This window comes from the organism of the source record quoted next, unplaced genomic scaffold, assembly GCF_019419815.1.
Source record: "Pyrus x bretschneideri cultivar Hongxiangsu unplaced genomic scaffold, Pyrus_bretschneideri_v1 Contig265, whole genome shotgun sequence".
Lineage (NCBI taxonomy): Eukaryota > Viridiplantae > Streptophyta > Magnoliopsida > Rosales > Rosaceae > Pyrus > Pyrus x bretschneideri.
In genome coordinates, this window is record NW_025999574.1 from 666,171 (window position 1) to 692,941 (window position 26,771).

Sequence of the window (26,771 nt, forward strand, 5' to 3'; positions counted from 1 at the left end):
TGTCTTATGATCTTTAAGGTATCTCTAAACTTATATTGCCTTGTCTTTAAAGTAAAGATCGAAGAAGGTGCCGGAACTGTTATTTCAAAACCCTGTTTCTGTGACCGAACACTACTTCCAACGATGCTTGATGAGCACCCGAAAGAAAAGTGGAGTCCGTTGTTTCGTGTGTTGTAGATGGGCGTCACAGTAGCACATATGTGAACAGGTTGTGTTCATATGAAATAATGGAAGGTTTGGTTTGCAATTAGCGTTGTGGTTTTTGAGATGAGACTCAAATGTGTTGGTGGGTCCTACTTTATTAGCCGCGAAAAGGACAAATGGATTCGACATTACAAACCATAATTTAAATACTTAGAAAACCCATGAATTGGACTGATTAGGTGAAATACTTTATTCAATTCTCGTTCTCTCTTCCCATTTCAAGTAAATATGTATGAACTTCATTCCTTTTTTTTTTCTTTTTTTTTTCGAACAATACCGTTAGTGAGTTATGTAGTTGGTTGTCGGGGGAGAAGGGATTCCCTAGGGATCGAACCTGCACCATAGTGCACTTGCTTGGCCACTGCGGTAAAGCGTCATTTGTTGTATAAATTTCATTCTATTCCTTAACAATTAACATAAATGAAACGTACTTTTATCACAAATGATATCACTAACATAAGCTACACTAAGAAAAAAGAAGAGTTTAAACTCGAGACACAGTGGGTTGAAAAAAAAAAGTTATATCAATCAAAATAATCCACCACTTGCAATGTAACGTTGACAAATGACAAAGCTAACGGGGAAAAGTGAATACAGTGAAGCCAAAACAGAGTGACACTAATTAGAAACTCATCTGAACTTTTTATTTTTATTGCAAACAATTGCACAACATATGCATACAAAAACAAAATTAAAACTAGTCAATGAGTAGCATTTTGCCTAGTACAAGATGCTGGAATATGATCACAGAAAGATTCAAACGACGGCCTACAAGCTAGAGGCTATAAGCTACAATATAACTAAAGAATAGTAATGTGTTCGCTATCAATGGGATAACACACGAAAGAATATATTACCGTGGACGTTGAAGGCATGTCGCATGGAACTAGTGAAGCTGTTGACCCATCTGAGAGGCCGGAAGAAGGGCTCGAAATCAGTTCATCAGTTTGTCAATAATGCCTCCCAATGTGTTGGAAGTCAAAACTTCGACAAGTCAGATGTGAAAGTTTCTGTGATTAAACTACTCGTGATCAGCATATTTTGAGGATTTTATTATTTTCCTGTCTTGGCTCGCTTCATCCCTGTACTGTTGAAGGGCGACAGGCTCGGGCTTAGACTTGGGCTCATACTAGGGCTCTCTTCCCTCAGTGTACCGTTTAGCATAGCCAATTCTCTGAGTTGTTGCTTCTTATAGTGATCGAAGGACTCGTCCTGCAAGAGACGGGTTAAAACTTGTCCAAGAAAATGAATTAAGAGTCAAAACTACATGATCGATACTATTCATACCACAGGCTTCAGAAGGTTCTCTAGTATTGCCACCGCATGATCCAACCGAGCGTTGATTATATCCTCCGGAAATTCAGCCTCCACCAACACGTGCAACGGCTCATTAAGATGTTCATATCCAGGCTTATCTTTTAATTTCTCTTCCTGAATAAAAACAATGTACACGGCGCATCATGAAAATCAGAATCCGTACAAATATGTAAGGAGCCAAATGATATCACTGAAACCTAAAATTTGACAAGGATACATGAGTATTTTTCAAACAAATAACTCTTCAATGAAGTTTGAAAATCGATACTCCGCCTTCCATTTTTAGTACACAATGCCATTCAGAAAATGTCCAACTTATTTGTCATTCAAATATTGAGACCACAAAAATGTAAGGATAAAAGGTTAGGCAAGCGAATTCAAGATAAGATATACAAGAGTAATCAGGTAAAACCCCAGCCGAAGATAAAAGGATAACAAAAGAATAAAGAATAATCAGTTACAATCCCAGTTGAGGATGATAAGAAAATCAGTAACTTCCTAGCTACCTCCATCTACATCATTTTCGATAGATCAAGCTGTTTGCAGTGATTTACAGTACAAACATTTTTCATGATTAAATGGAGATTATTACAATATAGAGTGTCACTATGACGAGGTTTCACTGCACTATCCTTTTACTTCAACCAACATAAATAAATATATAAATCTAACCTACCAAAACAACAATGCAATATATCTAAGGACAACTGTATTCAGAACAAAAAATTATGTCTAAGTTTCTAATTGATTCGCTAGGATTCCCATATTTGAAAACTTCATGAGCATTGTTAGCATTGAAATACGTAAAAACTAAAAAGGAAACACACATCGACACTAGATGAACATGGACAAGAGTCGTCTATGCCATCACCTACAATTTGACATGTCCTTGTTTAGAAGTTTGCAGGTGGCAGACAAAACATAAGATATCTACGAACTTAGTTTTAATGAGCCAAACTCCACCGTAAATCAGAAAAAAAAAAAAAAAAAAAAAAAAAAAAAAAAAAATCCTTTTGTAAAATGCATGGATTGATGCCTCTAAAACAAATATGGATGAGCAAATTTAGACTTAAATTTTCATGCAACCATGCCATTGCCAACTAACTACTCCAAAAAATATTAACACTACCTTTACAGAATCCTTCACAGAGCCCCGGCCTCGGATGTACACCCTACACTCTGTCATGGCTTCAACTCTTTTTAAGGAGTTCCCACGTGGTCCCAAAATTCGGCCAACAAAATTGTACTGCCAAGTTTGGAGTGAAAAATTGTTAATTAAAACAAAAAGGTTGAAAATAAACTCTATACAAATCATAACCCCTTCCTTTCTTACATGTGGATATTTGTCAACTGGAACATCAAGTCTAATAACTCTCTTTACAATAGGGGTGGCTGGAATTCCTTGCGCCCCAGGCCAGCCCATAGAAGGAGATTGGAACGGGGCCATTCTCTGGATATGTCCATTGTCCTATAGGAGAAATTATCATGAATGAAGATTCACACATACAAACAACATAAGACATGAGCAAAACCTAAACTCTCTTCCCACTAAATCATACACCATCAAAGAGTTTTATTCAGCTACAGGTAGATGATTGAATACAAATGGTGGAGTTGTTCCAACAGTAACATATTGGAATTTGGCTTGGATGGCCACCAAAACATTACAAACTGGACCACAGCTCTGGCATCGTCTCTCACAGGCTTCTCAAACATGCATAAAAATTCAAAATCTCATCTTACATTTCAAGAAATGAAGGTTATACTGTCACACATGCAAGAAAATACTACGCCCTTTTATGCTTCTAATACTCTGGGAAAAAAAAAAATAAAAAAAAATTAAACAATGATATTGAATTCAAGCCACAACAAGTATGGTAAAAAAGTCAAACAAATTACAAAGTACACATAGCCTACATCTATAACTAGCATTACCTCCATGTGTATTCCTGGCCATCCCTCCAAATCCATTGGTCGACCATTCGCATTTTGACTTGATGACCTAAATGGACTGTCATGCTCAAATCTCTCATGATCTGCGAGAGTTTGATTGAAGCCTGATACTCGTCTGATCTCTGTCATGGCATCAAAAAAGTATATTGTTTATGGGTTAAAAGATAAAAGGGTGGTCAAAACTTATTTTCAACAACAAAAAAAGTTAGTTCACAAGAGAGAACAAAATTTAATGTGACATAAAATTTAGAAGCGGCTACATAGGGGAAAAACATTAGATAGAAATTTCATCTGACCATGATTTAGAAGTCTGCTACATAGGGGAAATATTTGCAGGAATGGTCCCAACTTTTGCTTCTCTGCCAGTAGTTCAGCCAAATATCTGCCATTACACCAGCCAAATCATGTGTCAACTCCTAGCATACTTCGAAAAGCAGTATTGCGTAGTGCACCCTACTAGTCGACATTCCAAAAGTGAAGTGTATTAATGTAATTCAAGAAAGAATATTCATGCTATATCATATATGCAGAAATCACAACGTTGTTTGAATGATTGTTTTTACGAACTCAATTGAAGTATTACTGGAAAATGGTCACGATTTCAAAGGGAATGAGCAACATGCTCAAACATCGTCACTTCATCTTCACTTGTATGCATGAAGTGAGATGTGCATCAGTGATCGAGAAAAGTACGAACATCATTACAATGGACAAGATGACTTGGAAGCTAACATAATAAAGAACATTAATAAGACTAAAAGGATAAAAGCAGCCCCTCCAGCCTGTAAAGGAACAGCAAAGCAAAAAGAAGAGTTTCTCTGAACTTTGAACAGTCTGAAGTCCACAATAAAGACTGATTGAAATTTGTCCCCAAACTCCACTCCCTCCCAACAGTAAAAAAGCAGGTGAGCATAACAACGGCAATAAGCATAACAACGGCAGTGATTTGGGTTCCACTTAAAAGATCAGAGAAAAAGCAGGTGAGCATGAAAGTAGGTTTAAAACTATGTCTCACGACTTTCACCTGCCATGCTAACCACACTTTTCCACTGAAGAGCATGATCGCATCAAAAGAATGAGTGGGTTTGTCTTTTTCCTTTTATGCTTTGATTCAATATTTAGAAGAGCACAATGTATGATATGAAAGCGGCAGATGTGAAGTGAAATAAGAACTTTTCTGGTTAAATCCCAATTTGCAAGCACTAACATTACCCATTGAAGCTTATCCATGGTAACAAGTTCCTGAGGATTACTTTGTTTGATATTCAGTGTGGTTCGCTGGCTATATAGATCAATTAATGGCAATTAAAAAAAAAAAAAGGTCAATTTTGTATGATATGTATCAAAATCAACTTCCCAAACGCACGTACGAAAGTAGCAATCAATTTTTTTCTTGATTGGTAAAACAAATTGACTATTTATGGCATTTAAACAATATTTCTACTTCAAATAAAGTCCGAAATTCCTTCACAAGACATATCTATAAAAACATAAACATTTTATCTTGAACAGTAAAAGAAACCGGCAATCTAGATATAATTTATCACATTTCAGGAAGAAAAAAAAGTAGTTAAATTACAAGGTAAAGTGAAATCTGCAATAACAATCTCCCAAATATGAAATCATTTACTAGCTCCCTTTAAATATTTTTCCATCTGAAACTGAAAATCAAATGTGAGGTTTATGTAATTAACTCCCAAAAACTCATGGGGCATGCTCGAGGACTCGAAAGTTCATAGAGCAGTACTATCTTAATCCTACTAAAGATACTAGAGGAAATATAAGGACTGAAACCCAAATACATCAGAAAAGCATAGGACAGCCACATATATGGGATAAAACACATAATCCCTTGAAAACTAAAGTATTTTCTATGAAAGACAAAATGAATAGAACAGCCATCGATATATAATGATAAAACCACCACTCACACCGACAGAAAACGTCAAGTATGGAACCACCAGCTACATATATCACTGATAAACTATCAACAAGGAACCGAAATGAGATCGAATTAACAGGTAAAACATAAAATATTAAGCAAATTACTGACCTCTCTCGGTCTGCAGGGAGAGAAGACCTGCGTGGAGAAGCATGGACTCCAGGAGGTGGGTACTGGAAGTAACTTCCAGGAGGGATTCTCTCCCCCATACCACAGGGACTACTGTACATATCAAAGAACCCACAACAGAAATGAACAAAACCACTTCAGAAAACGCAGAAAAAATGGCATATCACTATATAAAGGTCAAATGAGCAAAACCCAGTCGAGAAAAACACCGATAAAGCAATACCTTCACAAGAAAATTGAACCCACTTGGAAGAAAACACGCAGCACCCAATAGAACAACACACAACCCAGCAAGAAAAAAAATACCATGTACTTACAGAGAGAGAGGCTTACCGGACGGAAAGGAGAGACGAGGGAGGTGGGGGCAAAGAGATTCAAATCTTTTCTGCCCCTTATTGGAGGTGGGGGTTGGTGCGAGAGAGTGAACAAAGAGGCAATCCCTACTACACCACCAGTCTCAATGATCCCTTCCTTGTATTTATTATATTCAATCAAATCTCACTCGTTTTAGTTTTCCGTTTTTTTTTTTTTTTTTTTTTTGGGCCACTGCTGTATTATTTTTGTTGTGCCGCCCACCTGATCCGCTGCCGCACGTTGGGGTTAGCATGGTTTAAAAACCTCGGACTTGGGTGAGATTTTTTTAATCTCCTGGAAAGACGGCTCGATATATTAGCGTCATAATATAATTGCAATGACACTCTAAAAAAATAGAGTGTTGAAAGTAAACCTAAGCACTTGTATTATAATACTTGAATTGTTCTTTCCCGCACACTTAGAGCATATTTTTTTTTGGTAATCACTTAGAGCATATTTAATTTAATTTGATATTAACAAGAACTAATATTAAATGTCTTACTTACTCAACTTATTCTTTATACAACTAATCACTTTTATTTTTTTTAGAATAAACAATATTATTTGTACTAAAACAGATGAGTTTTGCTTCATAATGAGTTAGCAATAATGTGGATATGATTACTTACAGGTGAAAATGAATACCATTAGATCATAGTACTAAGTGACACATTAATATTTTACTTAGTTTCGAATTCAAGCTCCAATACTTGTTAAATACATAATTATATCGTAATTTCTCTCAAATTTTCCAAATATTTAATACTCTCAATTTTTTCCAAACCAATTGCATATTTGTATCTTATTTTAACGCATTATTGTTACAAAACTAAACAAAAAATGATAAAGAGAAATGAGTAGAAGTGAGTATAGTAATGATAATCTTTACCAAATTGAAATAAAACCAAACTGAAATTGAAGAACTGAACCAAATTGAAATTTATTAGTTCGGTTTCAATTTAGTTGTTTAAAAATTAAACTGAACCAAAATAGGCAAAACGTACCCTTAACTATAGAAGGCTATTCCCTCCGAGCATAAGCAAATTACTAGAAGTTGGAGGTTTTTAAGTTGAAGTGTTGAAGATGGTTTTGTTTTCGGTTTTGCTAAAAACTGAATAAAACCGAAACAATTTTCTCATCTTTTTAATGTAAAAAATATCGTTTGTTAAAAAAATAGAAATAAAAAAATAAACCGAAACCTCCCCGTAAAATTAGGAGTCTAAACGGTGCGTCCTACGTTATTACTTCCATATGTCACGCGCCAACACGCCCACGTATGCATACATATATGACTTCTTCGCACAAAACCCAGAGAGAAGGACAGAGGAGAGGGGGAGGACGCCTGAAAGCGCAAAACGCAACCGTTTCCAACTCACTCTTGCGTCTGTAGCTTTTCCGTGCATGGCGATTGGTGAATTTGGGCTTTCAATTGAGAATTAGGGTTCTTCAGAAGCCAAGAAGATGTAGTTTAACGGACAATTTTTCGTGTATTTTCGAAGCAATTTGCGAAAATCGCTCGAGTCTGCTGCGAAGCTTTTAGTTGGTTTCTAGGGTTTTTAGTTTTTGGAAGGGGAGATGATGAAGGGCCAGTTGGATCGTACAAAGGTGGTGCTGCGACACTTGCCGCCTTCGATTTCGCAAGCTGCGCTTGTGGAACAAATCGACGGTTTCTTTGCTGGCCGCTACAGTTGGGTCGCTTTTCGTCCGGGCAAGAAGAGGTTAGGGGTTGCTGTCAAATTTTTTTATTGGTTTTACTTGAAATACAACTTCTTTTGCTGTTTTACGTGTCGGTTTGGCTTTGTTTTCGTCATTTTGTTGATGGGTTAGCATAATTATTCCGTAGAAATTAAGTACCATAGGTTCATGCTACTTGGAATGTGGACTTTGTATCGGATGGGAATGTTGGGTGGGTTCCTCTGATCGCTCCTGTGATCGTCTTTAACATGGATTTGCAATTGGAATATGTCTTTTGACCTTCTATTTTGTGCTCTTGAAGGTCATTGATGAATGTAATATATTGCAAAGTCAGAAATTTTATTGTTACCATTATCTGTTTAAGATTTTTCACATTTCAGTTTGCATGGTTCGGATTGCATAGTTTTTCATAGCTACTGTGTCATCTCCAGGTTCTTGCATTTATATTTTAGTCTAAGGAAATGTTTCCAGTATTGGTGGTATCTCAAGAATCCTTTATTCCGGCTGTTGCTTGTTTCTGTGGCTTTGTTTCCTACTTTTATTTGATAATTCTGTGCTCCTTCTTCTAATGTTGAAACTTCCTTTCATGGCTTAAATTGTAATTGTAATAGCATAATGACTAGCCACATTTGAGCATCAAGTGTTTGAAACTTTGAATGTTCGGCTGGATAGAAGATTAGCTAATTTTCTTTTCTTGAATTAATTTTTCAGCCAAAAGAATCAGTCATATTCTAGAGCCTACATTGATTTGAAGAGGCCAGAGGATGTATTCGAGTTTGCTGAATTCTTTGACGGTCATCTGTTTGTTAATGAGAAGGGTACTGTTTGAGCATGCATTTGCGGATTTATCATACACATAAATTCTCTTGCTGGAAGTGGAAGTCTTGTTGAAATATATCTTTATTAAGCTTATGCGCATGTTTGTTTTTTAAATTACATTTATTCTTTCTGTTGCTAAGACGCACTCCAAACTCAGGGTGGTAAGGAAGTTTTTTCTTGTGCTTTACTTGCAGCTCAAGAAATATAAACGCTGAATTTTTTAATTTTGTTAGAAGACTTAACATGCCATTCTCATGTTTTTGTCTTTGTTTATATTCTATTTGTCTCGGGAACCTTTCACAATTTTTATATGAGACATGGAATTTAAACGTATTTATTTTCCATTTTCAGGTGATCAATTTAAAGTTATTGTTGAGTATGCTCCATCACAACGTGTTCCAGAACATTGGTCTAAGAAGGATGGTCGTGAAGGAACCATATTCAGAGGTAATAATTTAACATTTAACATTCATTTAAATAAAAATTCGACAGCTTGTTTTGTTGCACGTGGACTTATATATACAATCATTTTCCTGTTAGTAAGTACAAGTATTTACTTGATGAACATCTAGATCCCGAGTATCTGGAGTTTCTTGAATTTATTGCAAAGCCTGCTGAGAATCTTCCAAGTGCAGAGTTACAATTGGAGAGAAGAGAAGCAGAACGATCTGGTTAGTCAGACAGATCTCTTAATATAATATAAGCTTGGAGCTTGAAATTATAGACAACAAAGAAAATTCCGAAAACTCAAAATTCTCATAGTGCATTCTTTTAAATGGTTCACTTTTCTTATTTTTTAAAGGTGCTGGAAAGGATGCTCCTATAGTTACACCATTAATGGACTTTGTTCGTCAAAAAAGGGCTGCCAAGGCCGGATCTCGGGTATTTTATGGATTATTTTACTGAAAACTAGGAGACAATTGATTAGTGGAAATTCATATTTTAATATGATTTTCAATTATTGCATTTTAGTGCTGTTGGGAGCTGTTAAAATTGAATTTTAGATAATGATTGATGACTTTCTAAGCATACTTCTTGTTTGTTGACAGAGGTTACTGTCTAATGGTAAAGCAAGCAGAAGAGCTGGTGTATCATCTGCTCGAAGTCCTACTTTACCTATGACCAAACGAGGTTCTGAGAGGAAAAAGAATTCTGCCTCAATGGTACTTATTTTTTTATGCATATGAAGTTCACATAGGGGAACTCCAGTTTATGAAATCGCTATATATTCTGTTATATTTTTCCTGAATAACTGTTTGAGTGGTAAATCTCACTCTTAGCCTCCCATTGATCAGAATTGAGAACTATTGATCTAGAACACCCAGTGATTGATCGGAATTGAGAACTGTTGATCTAGAACACCCAGTGATTCACGACCTCCACCTTCTTTGGAATCCTTTTCATTCCCCACATCATCTTGGAAATCCTGGTTAACATGGTCATAAGTTTCAAATTATAGATCATCTCTCTTCTCAGTGCTTGTGTGAAACTCTACCTTCATGTTCAAATATGACGAAGGCTGGTAGATATTTATGTTTAACAATGGTTCACTAGGAGTTCGACATTTGCATTGGCCAGACTTTTCCATATAATCGAATTGAGGGGTTGATATGTCTCAACTTTTAACCTTTGGAGTTCCCCAGGAATTGAACAAATACTTTCAGCAATGGTAACCCCCTTTTTTATTTATGTTCTTTGAAAGCTATAATACCATGAATTTAATAGTGCTAGTACTCATATATGCAACATTTTAGTCATTATATTTGATCAATGTTATTGTTATCATATGTCATTGTTCAAAAAATAGAAGAGATGAAACTTGTAAGGGTAATTGCTTTTTGAACTTTTGGGTATGGGTTGTATATCCAAAATTTGAATAATTTTGTTGGTTCTCTGCATTACTTCTGGTATTAAAAGGTATCGTACTAAATGTAGAATCCATGGTTTATCCTCTTCCAGCTGGACCATTTTCATCTTATTCATTGGGTTTTGCATTATTCTGTTTTCTTGTAGTTGGCCAGCCTATGGTGTTTTCTTAGTTTTTCAATTTTTGCAGTTCCTAGTTCCGTATTTGTCTCGTAATTTATAATTGATTGCATGTCAAATATTTTGTTTATGGTTGTTAATAGGGTCTGTCTGATTTGCGGTATGTTGTGAGGGATGCTAGAAAGAACACCGGTGACAAAAACAAGTCAACACATATATTGGTACCCAAGCGCGAGGATCAGCAACCTTCCAAGAAGTCTGCCACTTTGGCATCTGCAGTTGGAACTGAATTGTTGGAAGATAGTGGTATGTCGTTTGATTGTTTGAGAGTATTTGCTGACGACTATGCATTGTTTGCCCCTAGTACCTTCACTCCCATGTAATGACTCACTGGTTTTATTCGTCTGCGAAGTGGAGTTATCACTTTTGATGGCTCTTTTAAATGTACTTTGACGTCAAAGTTCTTTTCCCTTTCATTCTTATGGCTCTTGTGATTTTGTGATTATGTTGCAGAACTATAGTTTTAGGAATGGACATTGTGCTTTTGGTCATTTACAGAATTTAAGGTTTTAAATTTCATTGAGTTTTGAACTTTGGTCTTAGTTCGGTTATAATCTTGATTTGGTTGCAGAAAATGCTTTCATAGCTAAGAATTTTTTTTGGTAATTTTCATTGTTTCAATTAATTTTCATGTTAGCTTGATATGGTTATAAGTTTTAGTTGGAGAATATCGAAACAGTTCTGCATTTGCAAGCTTCTTCCTTGCATCCTTTCACATTTGAGTTTGTAGGTTTTTTCCTCCCTCCTATCGTTCCCTTTTTAGTATTGTCTGTATTCCCTTTTCAGGTACTGGATTGTTATTGTTGTATGGTATTTTCTTTTATTGATGTCCCCACCCCCAAAACCTTCTTTTGCGGTTGTTTCCTGAATTCTGGTATGCCTTTTTCTTCTGACAGTGAGTTGGTTTCAGTTTTGATCTTTAAGTACTTACCACTATTTCAGGAGTTTCTGGTGCTGATGCTGGGAAAAAGAAAGTCTTGCTTGTGAAAGGGAAAGAGAAGGAGATATCTCATGTACACCTCCTCCTTCCTGCTTGATCCTGATCTCATTTACTATTGGTTATCTTTTTCTCTACATATATTAATTTTCAATGGTGGGCCGGGAGGGCTTATTTATGTTTTATTATGTGGTTCTATCAATATGCCAAATGATGCCAGTTAAAACTTACATACTAGTTAACTTGTTGCACTTTTTGTACAGCATGATATAATTTAACGCTATATTCAGTTGTGATAGTGGCTATAGGTGCATATACCGTAGTGGTAAAGACATGCATGTACATACTATTATATTGTTTATTGAGCGCATGTTTCTGTGGAAAAGATCTAGATGCAACTATGTATTAATTTGCATATTTTAAGCATTATGTTATGTAAAATAAACATTTAGCTTCTGAAAAATGGTCATCAAATATATCACAAAGTGCAACCTTTTGTTTGCGTATTAAGACTGGTTGAAGATGCACACTGAGAGATGTGGTCTCTTTGACTTCTGTTCATGTCTATCACTCCTTGTGCAGGTGCCGCCAAACATGTCACAGCAGCAGAGTTCATATTCTAAAAACATAGGTGGTTCAATTGCACTGAATCAGAACCCGCGTCGTCATGATAATGGAAGGATTATAAAGGGCATACTTCTAAACAAGGAGGCACGTCAAAGTCAGTCTTCTGGGATTCACTCGGGGCAGCAAATCCAGAGTTCGAGTTCAGATAGGGACAAACAATTTCCTCGATCGCAACATGTGCAATTGATTTTAAAGGATACAAATGGGGCTCCAGATCATAAGATAGTTGGGTATGACTTGCATGATATTTATAGTGAGAAGCAGGAGAAACGGACAAGAAATAAGGACAGACCTGATCGTGGTGTATGGACGCCTCTTAATCGTTTAGATGGATCATCTGCAAGTGATGAGTCTTTCTCATCTGCTTTTCAACCAGATCACTCACTTTTAGATTCTTCAGAAGGTGCGATTCCTATTCAAAGAAAACTTTGTTTTCGGGTTACAGTGCATCAATGTTTATGTTCCTTTCCATGAATAATTGAAATAATATGGACATAGGTAAGAAAATACTATTGTTGAAACGTTGAAGAGCTTATCAGGCATAATTTTTCATGATAAAAAAAATTCCTGTGTAGAGTTCTTATATTAAATACTACAAGTGGGAATTTAAAACCCAGCTATTAGATATCTGCGTAAGTTCCAAAAACGCAATTATGAACAAAAATTCTAACATCTCTATGTTGGTAAAATTGAAGAGGAACAATTTTTTGTGAAACTTCAAATGCTGTTTATTTGATCGATTATCTACTATTTTGACTATAAAAAACTAGTTAAATATAGGTTAATAAGGGCGCCCCACTTTCTAAATATGGTGCAGGCTGTGCAGCTTACATGCTTACTCATAAATTGTTGTAGTGACTAGTGACTGATTGGATTGTGTCAAATTTCCACTTGTAATACTTCCAACACAGGATAATGTGGGGGAGGTTTAGGTAATAGGGTACAATGCATGTGATATGTATGTTACATTAGCTTTTGTATGTAGGTGATATTCTCAAGCCTAAATTTTTGTGGTGCTATTGAAATTTTGACCAAACACAGGCAATGGCAGTTTTATGCCATTATTATTCCGGGATCAAAATTTGGGTTCTTATGACTTTAAATGATGTTTCTGTATGACTAGCAAATGTTTTGCACATTAAAGCACCTCTGCATTTGCGCGATCTATTTATGCATCTTTAGCTAGGCAGGAGCTTGGTGCATTTTTCTTAATGTAGTAATAACAAATGCTAATACTTAATGCAGGCTCTCATAAACATCATGGTCGCCGTGGAGCAAAACATGTTAAGGAACTTGATGGCTCCCCAGTTGCAGGTGAAGGAAAACATTCGAAGAGAGGCTATGGCTCCCACGAGGTGCATGAAGTCTGTTTTTAGCATGCTGCTTTACTTGTTTTCACTATCTTGTCTTTTGCTCATTCTGTAATAGGCTTTTAAACTTTTACTTTAATGTGTCTGCAGAAACAAGTGTGGATTCAGAAGTCGAGTTCTGGTTCCTAAGGATTTATTTTTTCTTAAACTGGTAAGCACTTATTTTGGATCAGTTTTATATCCACATCATCTGAATTATTCTGATCATCAACTAAATTATCCTGCTTTCATTATTTTCTATGCTATGGATAATTGATAGGAGTCACTAAAAGGCCATACAAGTCGATTGAAAAAGAGTGATACCAGTTAATGATAAGAGAGAAACTAACTAAGGTTGTAGGAATATATGCATTATAGACCTCTAAAAGGTAGAGCAGTGAAAGTAGAAGGTAAAAGGTAAAACACCACGAGACAGATCAAAACTTAACATGTGATTCATTTGCAATACGGATGGCTCTTTTTTTATTCTTTTTAATTAATTAGTTATTGCTTTTGATAAAAAAAAAAAAAAAATTAATTAGGTATTTCTCTGAGTCTTCCAATTGTTTAGTGACCGGCAAGTAGGGAATTAACTGTTTAATGAACTATTTTTGAGAAATTAAATTTCTTGTGTGTTATAATGACTCTTTTGGACACCAATGGTACAAGCCATCAAGAGTGGTAAATCATAGCAGGACAGTTAAAATTTAAATGAGATCAATTGTCATCTATTATGAATTGGGGTACCCTAATGCACTATATGAAGTTTCTTGTTTTGTTCTTATGGCTTTCATTTGAGATTCCCGGAGTCTTTCACTTGCATTGGTATGTTGTGACGATCACTATTGCCAGCACTGCCGAAGATGCTATTTTTATATTGACTATGGAAACTGCTAGCTATGCTACCATTTTCTAGAACTGCTGCGTGCACAACTGCATTAGTTTGCCATCAAAGCCTAGCATTTCATTTTGAAGTTCTCTCTTTCCAGACGCTTCTCCCTCCTGCAGTATTGTTGAATCCATGCATGATCTACCAGCATTGAAAATAACATATAGATATTGTGTTACATGTATGATGGGTAATTAAGAAATCCATGTATGCATGATTAGTATATATTGCAAGAAATAGAGAAAAGAGGAAATCGACGCTTCTGATAAAAGGCTTAAATGGGGATTTGTCTTCTTATAAATGACTTAAATTGGTTTCTGTTTGTGACTTTGTAGTGTGATGTGTGGCTACTTGAACCTTGAGAGCTAATTACCAAAAAAAGGAGAAAAAGAGAACCTTCATAGTGAGGCTATAGCAGCGCCCTGAAGCTGTCCGTTTTTGCCGGACAGATTACCAGGTGTAAACAAAAAGCTTCGGCAGCAAAGATGTTCCTTTTGGGAAACCCATAAAGAAACCGGTATATAAAGATAATGTGTTTTGAAGAAACTGCCAAGTTTGGTGGTGACGATATGGAAATAGGAGGGGAAAGGAAGAATAATAAAAGTCATCAGAGTATATAACACAGTTTTCATCTCGGTGCCCCACCAATGGGTTCCTCTCAGAAGAGTTACAGACGGTCATTGTCGCCCTTCACTGGTTATCGGGATATCTATGTTATAGATGGTTGTCATCCATTAGTAAAACTGTAAATATAGAAGCGGAGCACTATATACAGCTTCATGGTTTCATTATTTCTTGTATGCTGTTGCCTTGTTGCTAGCAGTCTAGCATCTGGAACCAGTTAGTATTGTGTAAAGGCCCCGGGGTTTTCGCCGATACCCTTTTGCAGTTGATGGCCGGGCGAGTGACTGATTGATGGAGTCTGTTTTGTCGGTGTGTCACCTTGTTTTAACGGATGAGACATCGCTCTGAGTGAGATTGTATACAGGTCGTGGTAGTGTTTAATTACCAGAACATAGTTTGTGTTCTCTCTCTCTCTCTCTCTCTCTCTCTCTCTCTCTCTCTATAGATATATATATATATATCTGCTGTTATATTGAATACAGGTTTCTGTAGTTTGTGCTTTAATTACTGGAATGTAGTTTGTGTTGCCATCTCTCGTTGTACCGTTGGGGAAAAAACTCAAAAAATGGCTTCCAGTGGTCCATTCTTGCCAAGGCAAGTGCCCGGTGAAGACCGACCACTGGGCCAAGGGAGCTTTAGGGCATGCGTGATGGCAGAGAGTTGGAATGCAACGTTGATGATTGGAATTGTATATTTCAAATCCTATGTATGCATGTTGTAGCTATAGGGATTTCGAGTTTGCGGAGCTATATATATGAAACAGTAAAAACACTAGAAAGTAGAAACATTTATGTTCAGGTTTGCTTTTTCAAAAAGCACTTACGCTCAGAAGCCTTGTAGATATAGTAAAACGCTTCTATTAAACATTGAAGTCATTTATCATAAGCATTTTTGGTGAGGACTTCACTTTCAAACACTCATATCATTCAGGCTTAGAGAAGTATACAAACTGAACTACGTACATCCTGTAGGACTAAATACATACACGGATTTGTTAATAATACGTCTCTATAACGATCAAAGCCAATTGGGACTGTGAAGCTGCAGAAATTAACAAACCCTACGTCGCAGCCTTAGAGGGAATAAAAGTGACTCCTCATCATTTTTCACGTTCTCTAGCGTCACCAAGAAATCCTAGCCTAAACATGTCGAGTTCGACAAAAAAAGAGTGAAAACTATTCCTACCCTAGTAAGATTTTTATTATTTATTGCTTCCTCAACAAAACCGACATTCCAAATGTAGGTAAGTTTTCCTTTCATGAGAGAAAAATGATAAAAATGCAGAATTAGGTCAAGTCGGATTCAGAAAATGCATGATAATGTGGCAACATGAATCTTTCTGCATGCAACATAGTTTTTAGTTTTTTTTTATTTTATTTTATTTTTATTTTTTTGAAGATCGTGCACTTTGACATTCACAAATGAATCATTTCGGAGAAAGTCTTAATTGTCGTCGGTTTGGTTTTTTTTTAGTGTCTCTTCAGTTCTATTTTCAAATAAAATTTTGTACCACGTTCTTCACTTAAAAAGTTTGGAGAGGGGGATTGGGAAAGCATATCAAGAAACTCTGTGATTTCCGAGACTCGCTCCAGCCCAAGTTGCAAGCCACGCACAGAAATACTTCGTTCGGAAGAGCATGCTCAGAGAAAGGATGAGCAGATCAAGGACAATCATCCATGATATTATTACCACAACTGTTGACAATGGAAGTGTCTTGTCTCACCAGCAGCAGCTGCCAATTACCGCGGCACAACAGAATAAAACATCTGCACCAAGCGCAGCCACCATGGTAGGAGGAGGAGGTGGTGGACCGCAGTCAGTGAAGCACAGGCCTCAGCCGCACATACAGAAAAAGCTGGGACTAAACTGTCTATACTATCAACAATCTTCTTGTGCCGTGTCAAATTAAGGACTGCATGCAGTTGTGATTGTTTGGTAGCTTCAATTTCTTCGCTTGAAATAATTACTGGCTTTATTGCTAAAAGATGCTTACGGTATCAGGTTTATTTAAATCACAGCTGGAAGTATTAAGGTTCATACTATTTGCATTCTCCCAAGAACGCGTAAGCTCGAAGGAAAATGATTTTCACACTCCCATTTTCTTCACTTACACTCCTTGCTTGTCTATGTTCCTTGATTGATCGTTGATTCATTCAATCTTGCGACCAAACATGAGAGGGTATGAAGCTGCAGAAATTAACAAACCCAGCAAGCATGCTGATAGTGTATAAATTAACAGATCAAATTCGTTTCCGTTATGGTTTCTCAAAACTTTATTGATCTGCTGAGACAAGTGAAACGTAGCATAAGTAACATGTCATCATGTTTCTGAGTACCATATCATGATCTGATTTACAAGAAAATAAACAAACACTAGGACATGTTCCACAGTTCCTTCCAAATACGTATTAATTTACTGCATTGCTTATGATTAATCACTTGTAATTTATGTTATGTGGAGAACCGTGGAGCGTGCGGCATGGTGCTGGCTTTGGCCGATCGAGAGAAATGCGAGGTGAAGTTAGTCTGATCTCCATTGACACCAGAGGTTTCTTCGAAGGAACCAAGGAACGGATTGACCAGCAATACAAGCCCGCCGGTAAAGACTCTTTCCCGGGGCCTTCAACTTCCATCCCTCAGCTATATCTTGTTGTGGAGATTCTATATTTCCCGGCATCGGAGTCGCTGCGGTTGCTGCTAGTGGTGCGATTGTAGCCAACTCACTAGTTTCTGTGTCTCAACTCCGAACTTCTTGATGCCATTGGAATTTGAAATGAAAATTTGAGGCTGCTTAAAATGACTGTTTCGGAAACAATTTTTTGGATGGATTTTGATATTGGGATGCCTGCTGAAAACGAAATAATTATCACACAGGATCGAAATAATCGAAAAATTATAATTTCAACATGATAAGACGCGGAGTGTGAAGTCAAAGTACATGTCTGTCTTCTTCTACGTTCGTTTGCCTTGGATGAAGGTAAGGGGACGCGGAGAGATACGTTTGCATGCTGTCCATAAAAGTCCTTTAGATGATTGACTTTTAGGGCATGCTTTTTCAAGTAGTTTGCCTTGTGGGCCTCTTCTTGGGACTTATCCTAATTGTTTGAGATTTAGTCCTTGAAAAGTCATTTTTGGTTCATTCAGTTAGTCTTGAAGTAATTTTAAGTTGCCGGAATATTTGAATTCGAGATTTTTTTCAAACATTTGATTTAAGCGTGGGACCTTTATGATTGAAGAATTGTATCTACGATGATTATGTAACTATTGAGTAATGATGTTTTTATCAACATGTATGGCCTCTTTTCTTCACCGGTATTTATTTCATGTGATTTTACTCCGATAAGATTTTTTCTAAAGACCATTTCCTCTTAACATGCCAGCTACAACGTACAGAAAAAAAAAATTACAAATATGAAGGGCAAAAACAGTTTTTCATTTTTCCATTTAAAAATATATTAGACAAATTAAATTTGTAATGTAAGACTATGGTTGTTAATAAGTCGAGTAAAACTGAATATCACTTTGCTCAAGCTTGAATTGTTCAATTTTTTTTTGAACTCAATCGAACCTAACTCAAGAGAACTTAAAAAAATAAAAAATCGATACCAAGCTCAATTGCTTCGGGCTAATAGTGCGCTCTTGCAAACAAGAATTTTCAAATTTATGAAGACACATTTTCATTGTAGAATACATTAAACAGAAAACATATAACACAGAAGATTCAAACATAGTTGTTGGCACAAAGTCAACCGATGCTTCTTCCCAAGATATAGTCATTGCTTCTTCTTCAGGAAAAAAAATTTACGACACGTAAGCTTTCCATCTCTACGTAGCATTGCTCTGTCATACTTTCGCCTATTGCGAAAAATTCCCTGCTACCACCTTCTTACAAAAGTTTAAGACTCAGTACTTGTAATTTATAAGTGAAATTAAATATTAATAGACCGTAATAATAATCGACAGAAGACAAGCAAAATTAAAAGTATTAGAATCATATTATATTCCCCTCCTCATGTTTTTAAATAAAGAAGGGCAATGGAAAGCAAAAATCAACCTCCACTTGTCCTTAACCTCTTATTATTCTTTCTTTGTCTTTAAACAAGAACCCAAAGCTGTCGTCAACTACTTGTTCGTACTCCTGACTCACTCACTACTCAAACAAACTCACTGCAAAAGTAATTTAATAAAAAAAAAGAGAATAAAGCCTCATCAAAAAGTAGATTGAATTTTCTCGCAGTAATAACAGTAAGCCGATCAAATTCTTCTCCTTCCCAAATTTTCTGCTCAAATCTCAAAAATTCCAGGAGCGGAGCGGAGTTTAAAATGCGCGAGCTCTGCTTCCAGGCCTCCCCGAAACGCTTGCAGGTCAGTCGTCCGAACCGATCCGTTTTTCTGGATTTTGGATGTATTGCGTTTGAAAATGCCGAGAATTTATTGTTTTGTTGGAGTCCGATTGATTTCGGAGGATCGGCGGTGATTTTTAAATTTGTATTTGTATTTGGTGCTTAATTTAAAAAATTGGAGTGAGTTTGGTGTGGATCTGAGCTAAATTAAGTAATTGATTGACTCTGCAATTCTTTTAATTTTTCATTTGAATTTTGTTTCAGAAATTTCAGCTCAATTTCTATGTTTTATGGATTTTAATTTTAATTAATGCTTTTGGGGAAAGAAATTTGAATTTTTTATTATTTTTATGTTGTTTAATAGAAAGATAGGTGCTTGGATGGGAGTGGACGCAGGAGCAGGGTGCGAGGAGGGGAAGGAGTAGCATCATTTGCTGTGCTGCAGTAGTGAAGTGATCAGACGTCGGTATGGCATCTGCTAGCCTAGGGAATGGTGGAGTTGGCAGTTCAAGGTCTGTGAATGGCTTCAAGAGTTCGTCTAGTTCGGTTGATTGGCTGGGGAGGGAGATGCTCGAGATGAGCTTGCGGGACAAGCCGGATCGTGATGACGATAGAGTAAGCCGTGTTCGTTCTAAACTGTTTGAATATAATGTGAAATTTTTGCGTTAACTGTCATTTGTTGCGACTATCACATAACGAAATGGTGGGCCTTTACATTGCCACAAGCAACTGATGAGCAAAATAGTTCTCAAGCATTTTGGTCTAGATTAAAGCCCCGCTCTAGTTGAATGCGACTTGTTTTGACTAGAATTTGGTGTTTTTTGACAGTCCTTACTATTTCTTCTGTTGTAGGATAGCGAACCGGATGTAATTGATGGAGTGGGTGCTGAAACAGGACGTGTAATACGAACGACTGTTGGTGGTCGAAGTGGTCAATCTAGGCAGGTTGGACAAGATTCTATTTTTCTTTAAATTTAATCTAGTAACGGTATTGCAAATCATAAGCAGTGATTTCCTATAACTCGGTGACTTACATTTTGTTTCTTTGTCTGGTTTCTACAGACAGTAAGCTATATTTCAGAACATGTGGTTGGAACTGGTTCTTTTGGGGTTGTTTTCCAGGTAGGTAGAACTATATACTTTGCTCAATAGAATCTACCTGATTTTCATATGAATTACATTGTTGATAAAACTTTAACTTCTTTGCGCAGGCGAAATGTAGAGAAACTGGAGAGATTGTTGCTATCAAGAAGGTGCTCCAAGACAAGCGCTACAAGAACAGGGAGTTACAGATTATGCAGATGTTGGATCATCCAAACATTGTTGCCCTAAAGCATTGCTTCTTCTCAACCACAGACAAAGAAGAGGTTTACTTGAACCTTGTACTTGAATTCGTTCCTGAAACAGTGAACCGCATTGCGAGGAACTATAGTAGGATCAGCCAGCGAATGCCCATAACATATGTTAAACTTTATACCTATCAGGTATGAATTTGGCTTCATTTGTACTTTCTCTGTCGTTTGGTTTAATTGTAATGAACACAATCTAAGGCTTCTCTTTTTCAACTTTGTTGTGGTGCAGATATGCAGGGCACTTGCTTATATACATAATTGTATTGGAATCTGTCACCGTGATATCAAGCCTCAGAACTTACTTGTAAGATTTTTTTTTTCTTCCTAAGGAACTGGGAGCTCCTGTATGACAAAATATGTGATTGACACCATTGCAAGTTATCTGTCTGACCAATAACCTGGTCTACTAAGCAGAGCCATTGATTGCTTTTACTAGTCAACTCTAATGTATGTGTCAAATTGGTGCAATACCTTTGTTATTTAGATGGTAATAGTGTTTTCAGAGTCGAAGGCATAATATGAGGCGTTTTGTTGCTTTTTGAACTACCATAAGCTTTCCGTGTTTTCCCATAAATATTGTAATTGAGTTAGACTTTATTTAAATCAAGCAGTGCTTAGGGAGTCAGGGTAATGCTGCACATGCACAATGTAGTTCTTGTGACAACATGCTGCTCTAATGATTACAGGATCAATACTTAGTAGCTGTTAGACTTTGAACCTTCCATATATATCTCTATTTGTGTTTTGTGTGTGTCTAAGTTTCCACACCATGCTGCTTCTGCGCCTCTATTTTATGTACCTTGAGTCCTCCAATTTCAAAAATTCCCCGCAGTGTTATGGATAACATTCTCATCAAGCTATCTCATATGATATCCTTCAATTTCAATAAGAAAGTAGTTTGATGCGTAACTTTTATAATTCATGGATTTGGGGTGATTTTAGTGATTGCAGTTTCTCTTCTTCCTTTGAGGATTAGATATTAGTTCTCTTAGAGCCTATATTTTTTTTTTTTGAGAAGAAACTATAACAGTTTATTAGAAAAGAAAAGTGTAATACACAGAAGTGGATAAGAAATCCACCAAGAACAGAACAAGAAAATCTCTCCAGAGGATCAGATTACAAGTAGGACAACCTCAACCAAAATCATTTTACAACTGCTAACATATCCCACAGTATGTGAGAAAGAGAGTAATTCTTAAATTCATTTGAAACTGAAGCCCAGAAGGCTGCCCAATATTTTACTCTTCCCCATAGATCTGCTACCCCCACACCAGTATAATCCTCAAAAATTCTTTTGTTACGCTCCAACCAAACGTTCCAAAAAACTGCCGACACCAGACAACCCCACAAAGCTTTAGCTTTCCTCCCAATTCCTAGAGCCTCAAAATTAGTACTTAGAGCCTATATTATATTGAGCATTTTGGTGTCTATGGAAAGGACTTGATTTTTATTTCTTAAAGGGCGTAAATAGGAAGTTACTACCCTTCCTTATCAGTTTGTAAGGCTGAATTATCTTTGTCAGCCTAGCAAGCTTAAAAGAAAGTTGGTCAAATACCATAACCAAGAAATTAATAAAGAAACAATATAGATAGTATTGAATAACTTGGGGCACATTTTGCGGAAGTTTGAACATTCTTGTTGGGCACGTTCCACATTGTCTTTCAATAATTTGAGCCATCCACTTTTTAGGTCCCAGTCTAAGAATTTATCTGATCACAATGCCTAAATTGTATTCAATTTGTCTAATGTTCAAGGAGTATCCTCGGAAGGGTCTGAGAAAGTAGAGGATTCGATTCATTGGTCTACATTGCAGGATGGCCTCTACTAGGATGTCTACACTTTTCTTAAAATGCAGGCCTCCTCTTTGAATAATTTTTCTACATCTATATGCGTGTGTCTATACTCTGCCATTCACCTTTTGTTGGTCATGTTCTAATGCTTCATGTCATTCAGGTGAATCCACACACGCATCAGCTGAAACTTTGTGATTTTGGGAGTGCAAAAGTGTTGGTGAGTTTTGCACTCCATCCTTTTTACTGATGAAGGTGTCTTATGGTCTTGTTATCTAATTTCATCTGCTTACAAGGCTGTTCCATTTGTGTTTATCAGGTGAAAGGAGAACCAAATGTTTCTTACATCTGCTCAAGATATTATCGTGCTCCAGAATTGATATTTGGTGCCACTGAGTACACAACAGCTATTGATATATGGTCTACAGGTTGTGTGATGGCTGAATTACTTCTTGGCCAGGTGATTTGGTACTCAAATACGTGAATACTGGCTGTTTTTATTACCCTTGTCCTTAAAAATATTTAATATTGTCTAGCCAAATTCTCTTGCAGCCCTTGTTTCCTGGCGAAAGTGGAGTGGACCAACTAGTTGAGATAATTAAGGTGAGGATGTCAATCTAGTTCTGTGTAGATTGCCATTTTGTATTTATTTAGCGAACTTTGAATATCGGATTAAAACTGTAAAACAAAACCATCAGGGTTGAGTATATGAGTTCGCTTTGACTCTTTTTGGGTTGATTTTGGTCATCCTAGGTTCAATCAACTATTATAAACTGTTGCTCCTTAGAATGTCATCATTTTTTTTGGTGGTGAAATCTTCTATGATTTAAAAGTCTACAGTTCTCTAGTCTTTAAGAAGCTGTTGTTTTCATATTTTCAAATTTCCACAATTATGAAAAGAGGAATGAATAGACATACAGTTAATTATACATTTTTGTGCAGGTTTTGGGGACTCCAACCAGGGAGGAGATAAAGTGCATGAATCCAAACTATACTGAATTTAAATTCCCACAGATAAAGCCTCATCCGTGGCACAAGGTGTGTCTTTGCGTGTACTCTTATATTATTCTTACATTTATGCTTGTGACTTTAAATTTTATTTTATAGATCAAGCCATGATGTATTGCTAGACCTTAAATTGTATTATTGCACTGATATGTGGACATTGTCATCGTCAAACCTAGCATGAAAAATGCTCCTGCTGTTGCTAATTCAGAAAGTAGTCTTTATGAATGAAATACTAGTAGTAGTTTGATTAATCTTTTGTACTGAGAATAGGGTAAATTTAGGACTGTACTCAGTAGATTGAAAAGAGAAATGTTGCTGTTTAGTTATGAAGAATCTTCACAATGGTTTTGATAAGTGATTTTGATAAGTGATTACACTGATTGCTAAAGTAAATAGAATTTTTTGCACTTAAGTTAGTGTTTTCCAAGAACATGTTAAAGGACAGGAAAAAAAATGTCATTAAATTGATGACCTGCCGTAATGGGATATAGCCTGAGAGAGCTGATTGATGAATGAATATTTGTAGGCTCTAACTAGTAAAGCATGACGTTTTTCACTTCGAGTTTCGTTGGCTTCTTTGGTTGAGCTAGGGATGATTTGCACCATGTAAACATGCCAAGAAATAAAAAGAAAATATTTTAAGGTGATGTCCTAATCCTATCATGTAAGAACATCTCCAATCATGCTCTATATTTTCAAGTCAAATTTAACTGAAAAGACTAGAAAGTTATCTTAGGAGCTACCTAGAAAATTTCTACTCCAAACATATTGTCTAATTTGGGAAGTCATAGTAACTATGAACCAATACAAACAGAGTTTATATTTGAAAAGTAATCAATGCTAGGAGATCCTTTCTCCCTCCCCAAATTTCAGAGTTCTTAGAGGATTTGCTATGCTGGGAGCAGGGTAGGGAGTAGATGAATTTTTTCCAAATTCTCCCCAATTTTTAGCTAGGAGCTCATTTAGGGAACCCATTGGAGATGCTCTAAGGATATAGTCTACGTGGAACTGATTGGTGACTGAAAATTGAGTAACTTCAAGTATTGTAAGCTGGGCTTTGATGAGTTTGAGTTTTGCTGGCTTCTTTGGTCAAGTTGGGGATGACTTGTCACTGTATGTTGCATTTCTCATGTATCTAACAAGGCATATAAAATCCGATGAAAGTACATCAATAGAAATTATAAATTTGTTTCAGGTTGGATGTATGAACTCTTGGTATGTGACTAGTGCCTTGTCCAGTGGAATCTGCTTCAGAGATTAATGCACTGTTTATTTGTGATGTGTTTGGATGAGACTTTTTAAGGTATAATTGGGTGGTGATTAGGGGCATGATGGTGTGAACTGATATGAACCTTGGTATCGTTTAGTTTCTAATATATTTAAGATGAGTGGGCGTGCAAAAATAATGTGTATGTGGAGCTGGCAAAGTGGGGTTGGCAATTTGCATGGAGATGGAGACTATTATTCATAGATTTTTAATTAGAAATCATGAGGTCATGACATATAGGTGTTGAAGGTTGAAAATTCTGTATGGGGCCAAGGCTTGCATTAATAATTTATTTATAGCTTGGGAACCCTACGTTTTTTATCCTGAAGTCGACATTTATAACTTTGTTGAGTGTCATTCAGATGGTCAAATAAACTCGTGAAAAGTAACTGCTTAATCATGAATCTTTGACTGCCTTAACACGTATTCCGCCAAATTATATTATCCCATGCAGAACGCAGTATGCCTGTTCCTGTTGATGTGATATTTATATCCATCTCATTTTTAGCTTTCATCATTATTGCTGTTGTTCATTTCGGTTGTGATAAGCTGTTGCTCTAAATAGGAATTTATTTATCATGGAGATTAACCATGATATTCTTGTCATGTTGCAGGTATTCCAAAAACGCTTACCCCCAGAGGCAGTAGATCTTGTTTGTAGGTTTTTCCAGTATTCCCCGAACCTGCGATGTACTGCTGTAAGCATGACTTTCAATTTTAGTTTCCTTCAGTAAAAAGGAAAGAAAACAATTCAGCGCTAATTACTTTATTGCTTTGGTTTTGCAGTTGGAAGCTTGCATTCACCCTTTCTTTGATGAATTGAGAGACCCAAATACTCGTCTTCCTAATGGTCGCCCTCTTCCTCCTCTATTCAACTTTAACCCCCAGGGTGAGTTTGATTTGAATCCTTTACATAAAAACATGGGAGTTTTAACAAAAAGCCCGCGGTACTGTTCACTTTAACGAAAAACCACATTTTTACACTGAAAAGTGAATTCTGGTACTGTTCAGTTTACCCTTTATTTTGTCTTTATTGTTAAAACTCAAAGTTTTCAAGCCCTTTTCATTAGTTTTCCTTAAAAACATAGTACCATTTCACTTTTCTAGAAATTTTTGTGGAGATTGCTGCCATTGGCTTCATGGTGATTATGATAATTGCAAGTTCTTTAATCTAATGTGAATAAAAAGGCTCGATTATGTCCTTTTTTATTCTTATTCTATAAACGTGCAGTTTTGCATTCACCAGAATTTTTTATATTTGGTTTTCATGTTTCTAATGCTCCTTTTATGCTTCATTATATTCTCTTTGATAGAGCTTCAAGGAATTCCAACGGACATAGTCAACCGACTTATTCCAGAGCATGCCCGTAAGCAGAACTTATTCATGGCTTTGCACACCTAGCAACTTCCACGAGCGTCTGCTGCTTCTGCACACCATCACAACTCCAGTATGTTCCTGTATCAACATATGTAAAATCTCTCTTACCTTTTCACTTGTCATCGTGTGTCCTGTGACTGTGAGTAGTACGAGTGTTGCAACTGTTTGCGAAACAAGTTAGGAAAATCCGAAGATTTAAGTTTGCATGCGGATAGAGGTAGTTTTGTATGCTTATTTGAGGACCAAATATAGATAATATCTATGTTACTGCGACTCCCACTGCGAGGAATATGAGATAAAGACCGGTAATATGTATACGCCAAGAGTTTCTTTTTTCTTTCTTCCTTCCCTTGGTGTATGGTTGAAGGCCTTTTTGTCTACTATAATTTGTTTAATTTTTTGACTCAGTCTTTGTGCTTTCAATCTGAACAATGTGAATCTCGGGTTTCCTGAGTTACGTTGATGCTGTGCTTCCTCAAACCAAAACGACAATTAGTTTCTACACTTGATCTTCGTTCTTGATTTTTAATACGAATGAAGTGCTTATGAGATGGACAGAACGGAGCATGTACTCTTCACAATGAGTACAGCCTCGGACTGTTCGAATTTGATCCTGTACTCTTCACAATGAGATTTGATACCGGAAACTCAGCTATCTACACAACATTGCGCCCTCCTCTCGTCTGGAGAAGAGCGAACGATGCTTTTTTGAAGTGCTAAAAGCAGCTCGAGAGAGAAAACGTCGATG

At 36.5% G+C, this 26,771-nt stretch overlaps 3 protein-coding genes across 7 annotated transcripts; 2 read left to right on the forward strand and 1 right to left on the reverse strand.

Moving 5' to 3' along the window:
- Positions 1–283: 283 nt before the first annotated feature.
- Positions 284–6,039, reverse strand: LOC103945008 (KH domain-containing protein At1g09660/At1g09670). 2 transcript variants are annotated; one of them, XR_007259572.1, is made up of 9 exons: positions 5,879–6,039; positions 5,528–5,638; positions 3,771–3,856; positions 3,457–3,596; positions 2,855–2,989; positions 2,651–2,767; positions 1,492–1,635; positions 1,062–1,416; positions 284–565 (listed from the first exon to the last, which is right to left on the reverse strand). XR_007259572.1 is itself a non-coding variant. In XM_009355515.3 (8 exons), the coding sequence occupies exons 2-8, from the start codon at positions 5,623–5,625 to the stop codon at positions 1,258–1,260; spliced, it is 879 nt and encodes a 292-aa protein (XP_009353790.2). In that variant the 5' UTR covers positions 5,626–5,638; positions 5,879–6,039; the 3' UTR covers positions 835–1,257. The 2 variants fall into 2 exon arrangements, 1 of the variants encoding a protein (XP_009353790.2); XM_009355515.3 differs by lacking the exon at positions 284–565 and having other exon boundaries at positions 835–1,416.
- Positions 6,040–7,201: 1,162 nt separating this feature from the next.
- Positions 7,202–15,289, forward strand: LOC103945007 (regulator of nonsense transcripts UPF3). Of its 2 annotated transcripts, none has more exons than XM_048587358.1 (12): positions 7,202–7,617; positions 8,306–8,412; positions 8,765–8,860; positions 8,986–9,084; positions 9,216–9,295; positions 9,463–9,576; positions 10,543–10,705; positions 11,402–11,472; positions 11,979–12,426; positions 13,269–13,378; positions 13,484–13,544; positions 14,597–15,289. In XM_048587358.1, the coding sequence occupies exons 1-11, from the start codon at positions 7,475–7,477 to the stop codon at positions 13,520–13,522; spliced, it is 1,470 nt and encodes a 489-aa protein (XP_048443315.1). In that variant the 5' UTR covers positions 7,202–7,474; the 3' UTR covers positions 13,523–13,544; positions 14,597–15,289. The 2 variants fall into 2 exon arrangements, with proteins under 2 accessions (XP_048443315.1, XP_018502389.2); XM_018646873.2 differs by having other exon boundaries at positions 10,561–10,705.
- Positions 15,290–18,973: 3,684 nt separating this feature from the next.
- On the forward strand, positions 18,974–26,367 carry LOC103945005 (shaggy-related protein kinase kappa). Of its 3 annotated transcripts, none has more exons than XM_048587339.1 (13): positions 18,974–19,250; positions 19,597–19,852; positions 20,081–20,173; positions 20,291–20,350; positions 20,440–20,712; positions 20,810–20,884; positions 22,534–22,590; positions 22,690–22,830; positions 22,923–22,973; positions 23,313–23,408; positions 25,260–25,343; positions 25,432–25,534; positions 25,959–26,367. In XM_048587339.1, the coding sequence occupies exons 2-13, from the start codon at positions 19,697–19,699 to the stop codon at positions 26,045–26,047; spliced, it is 1,278 nt and encodes a 425-aa protein (XP_048443296.1). In that variant the 5' UTR covers positions 18,974–19,250; positions 19,597–19,696; the 3' UTR covers positions 26,048–26,367. The 3 variants fall into 3 exon arrangements, with proteins under 3 accessions (XP_048443296.1, XP_048443295.1, XP_009353785.1); XM_048587338.1 differs by having other exon boundaries at positions 18,975–19,250; positions 19,593–19,852; XM_009355510.3 differs by having other exon boundaries at positions 18,978–19,250; positions 19,593–19,843.
- Positions 26,368–26,771: the final 404 nt, after the last annotated feature.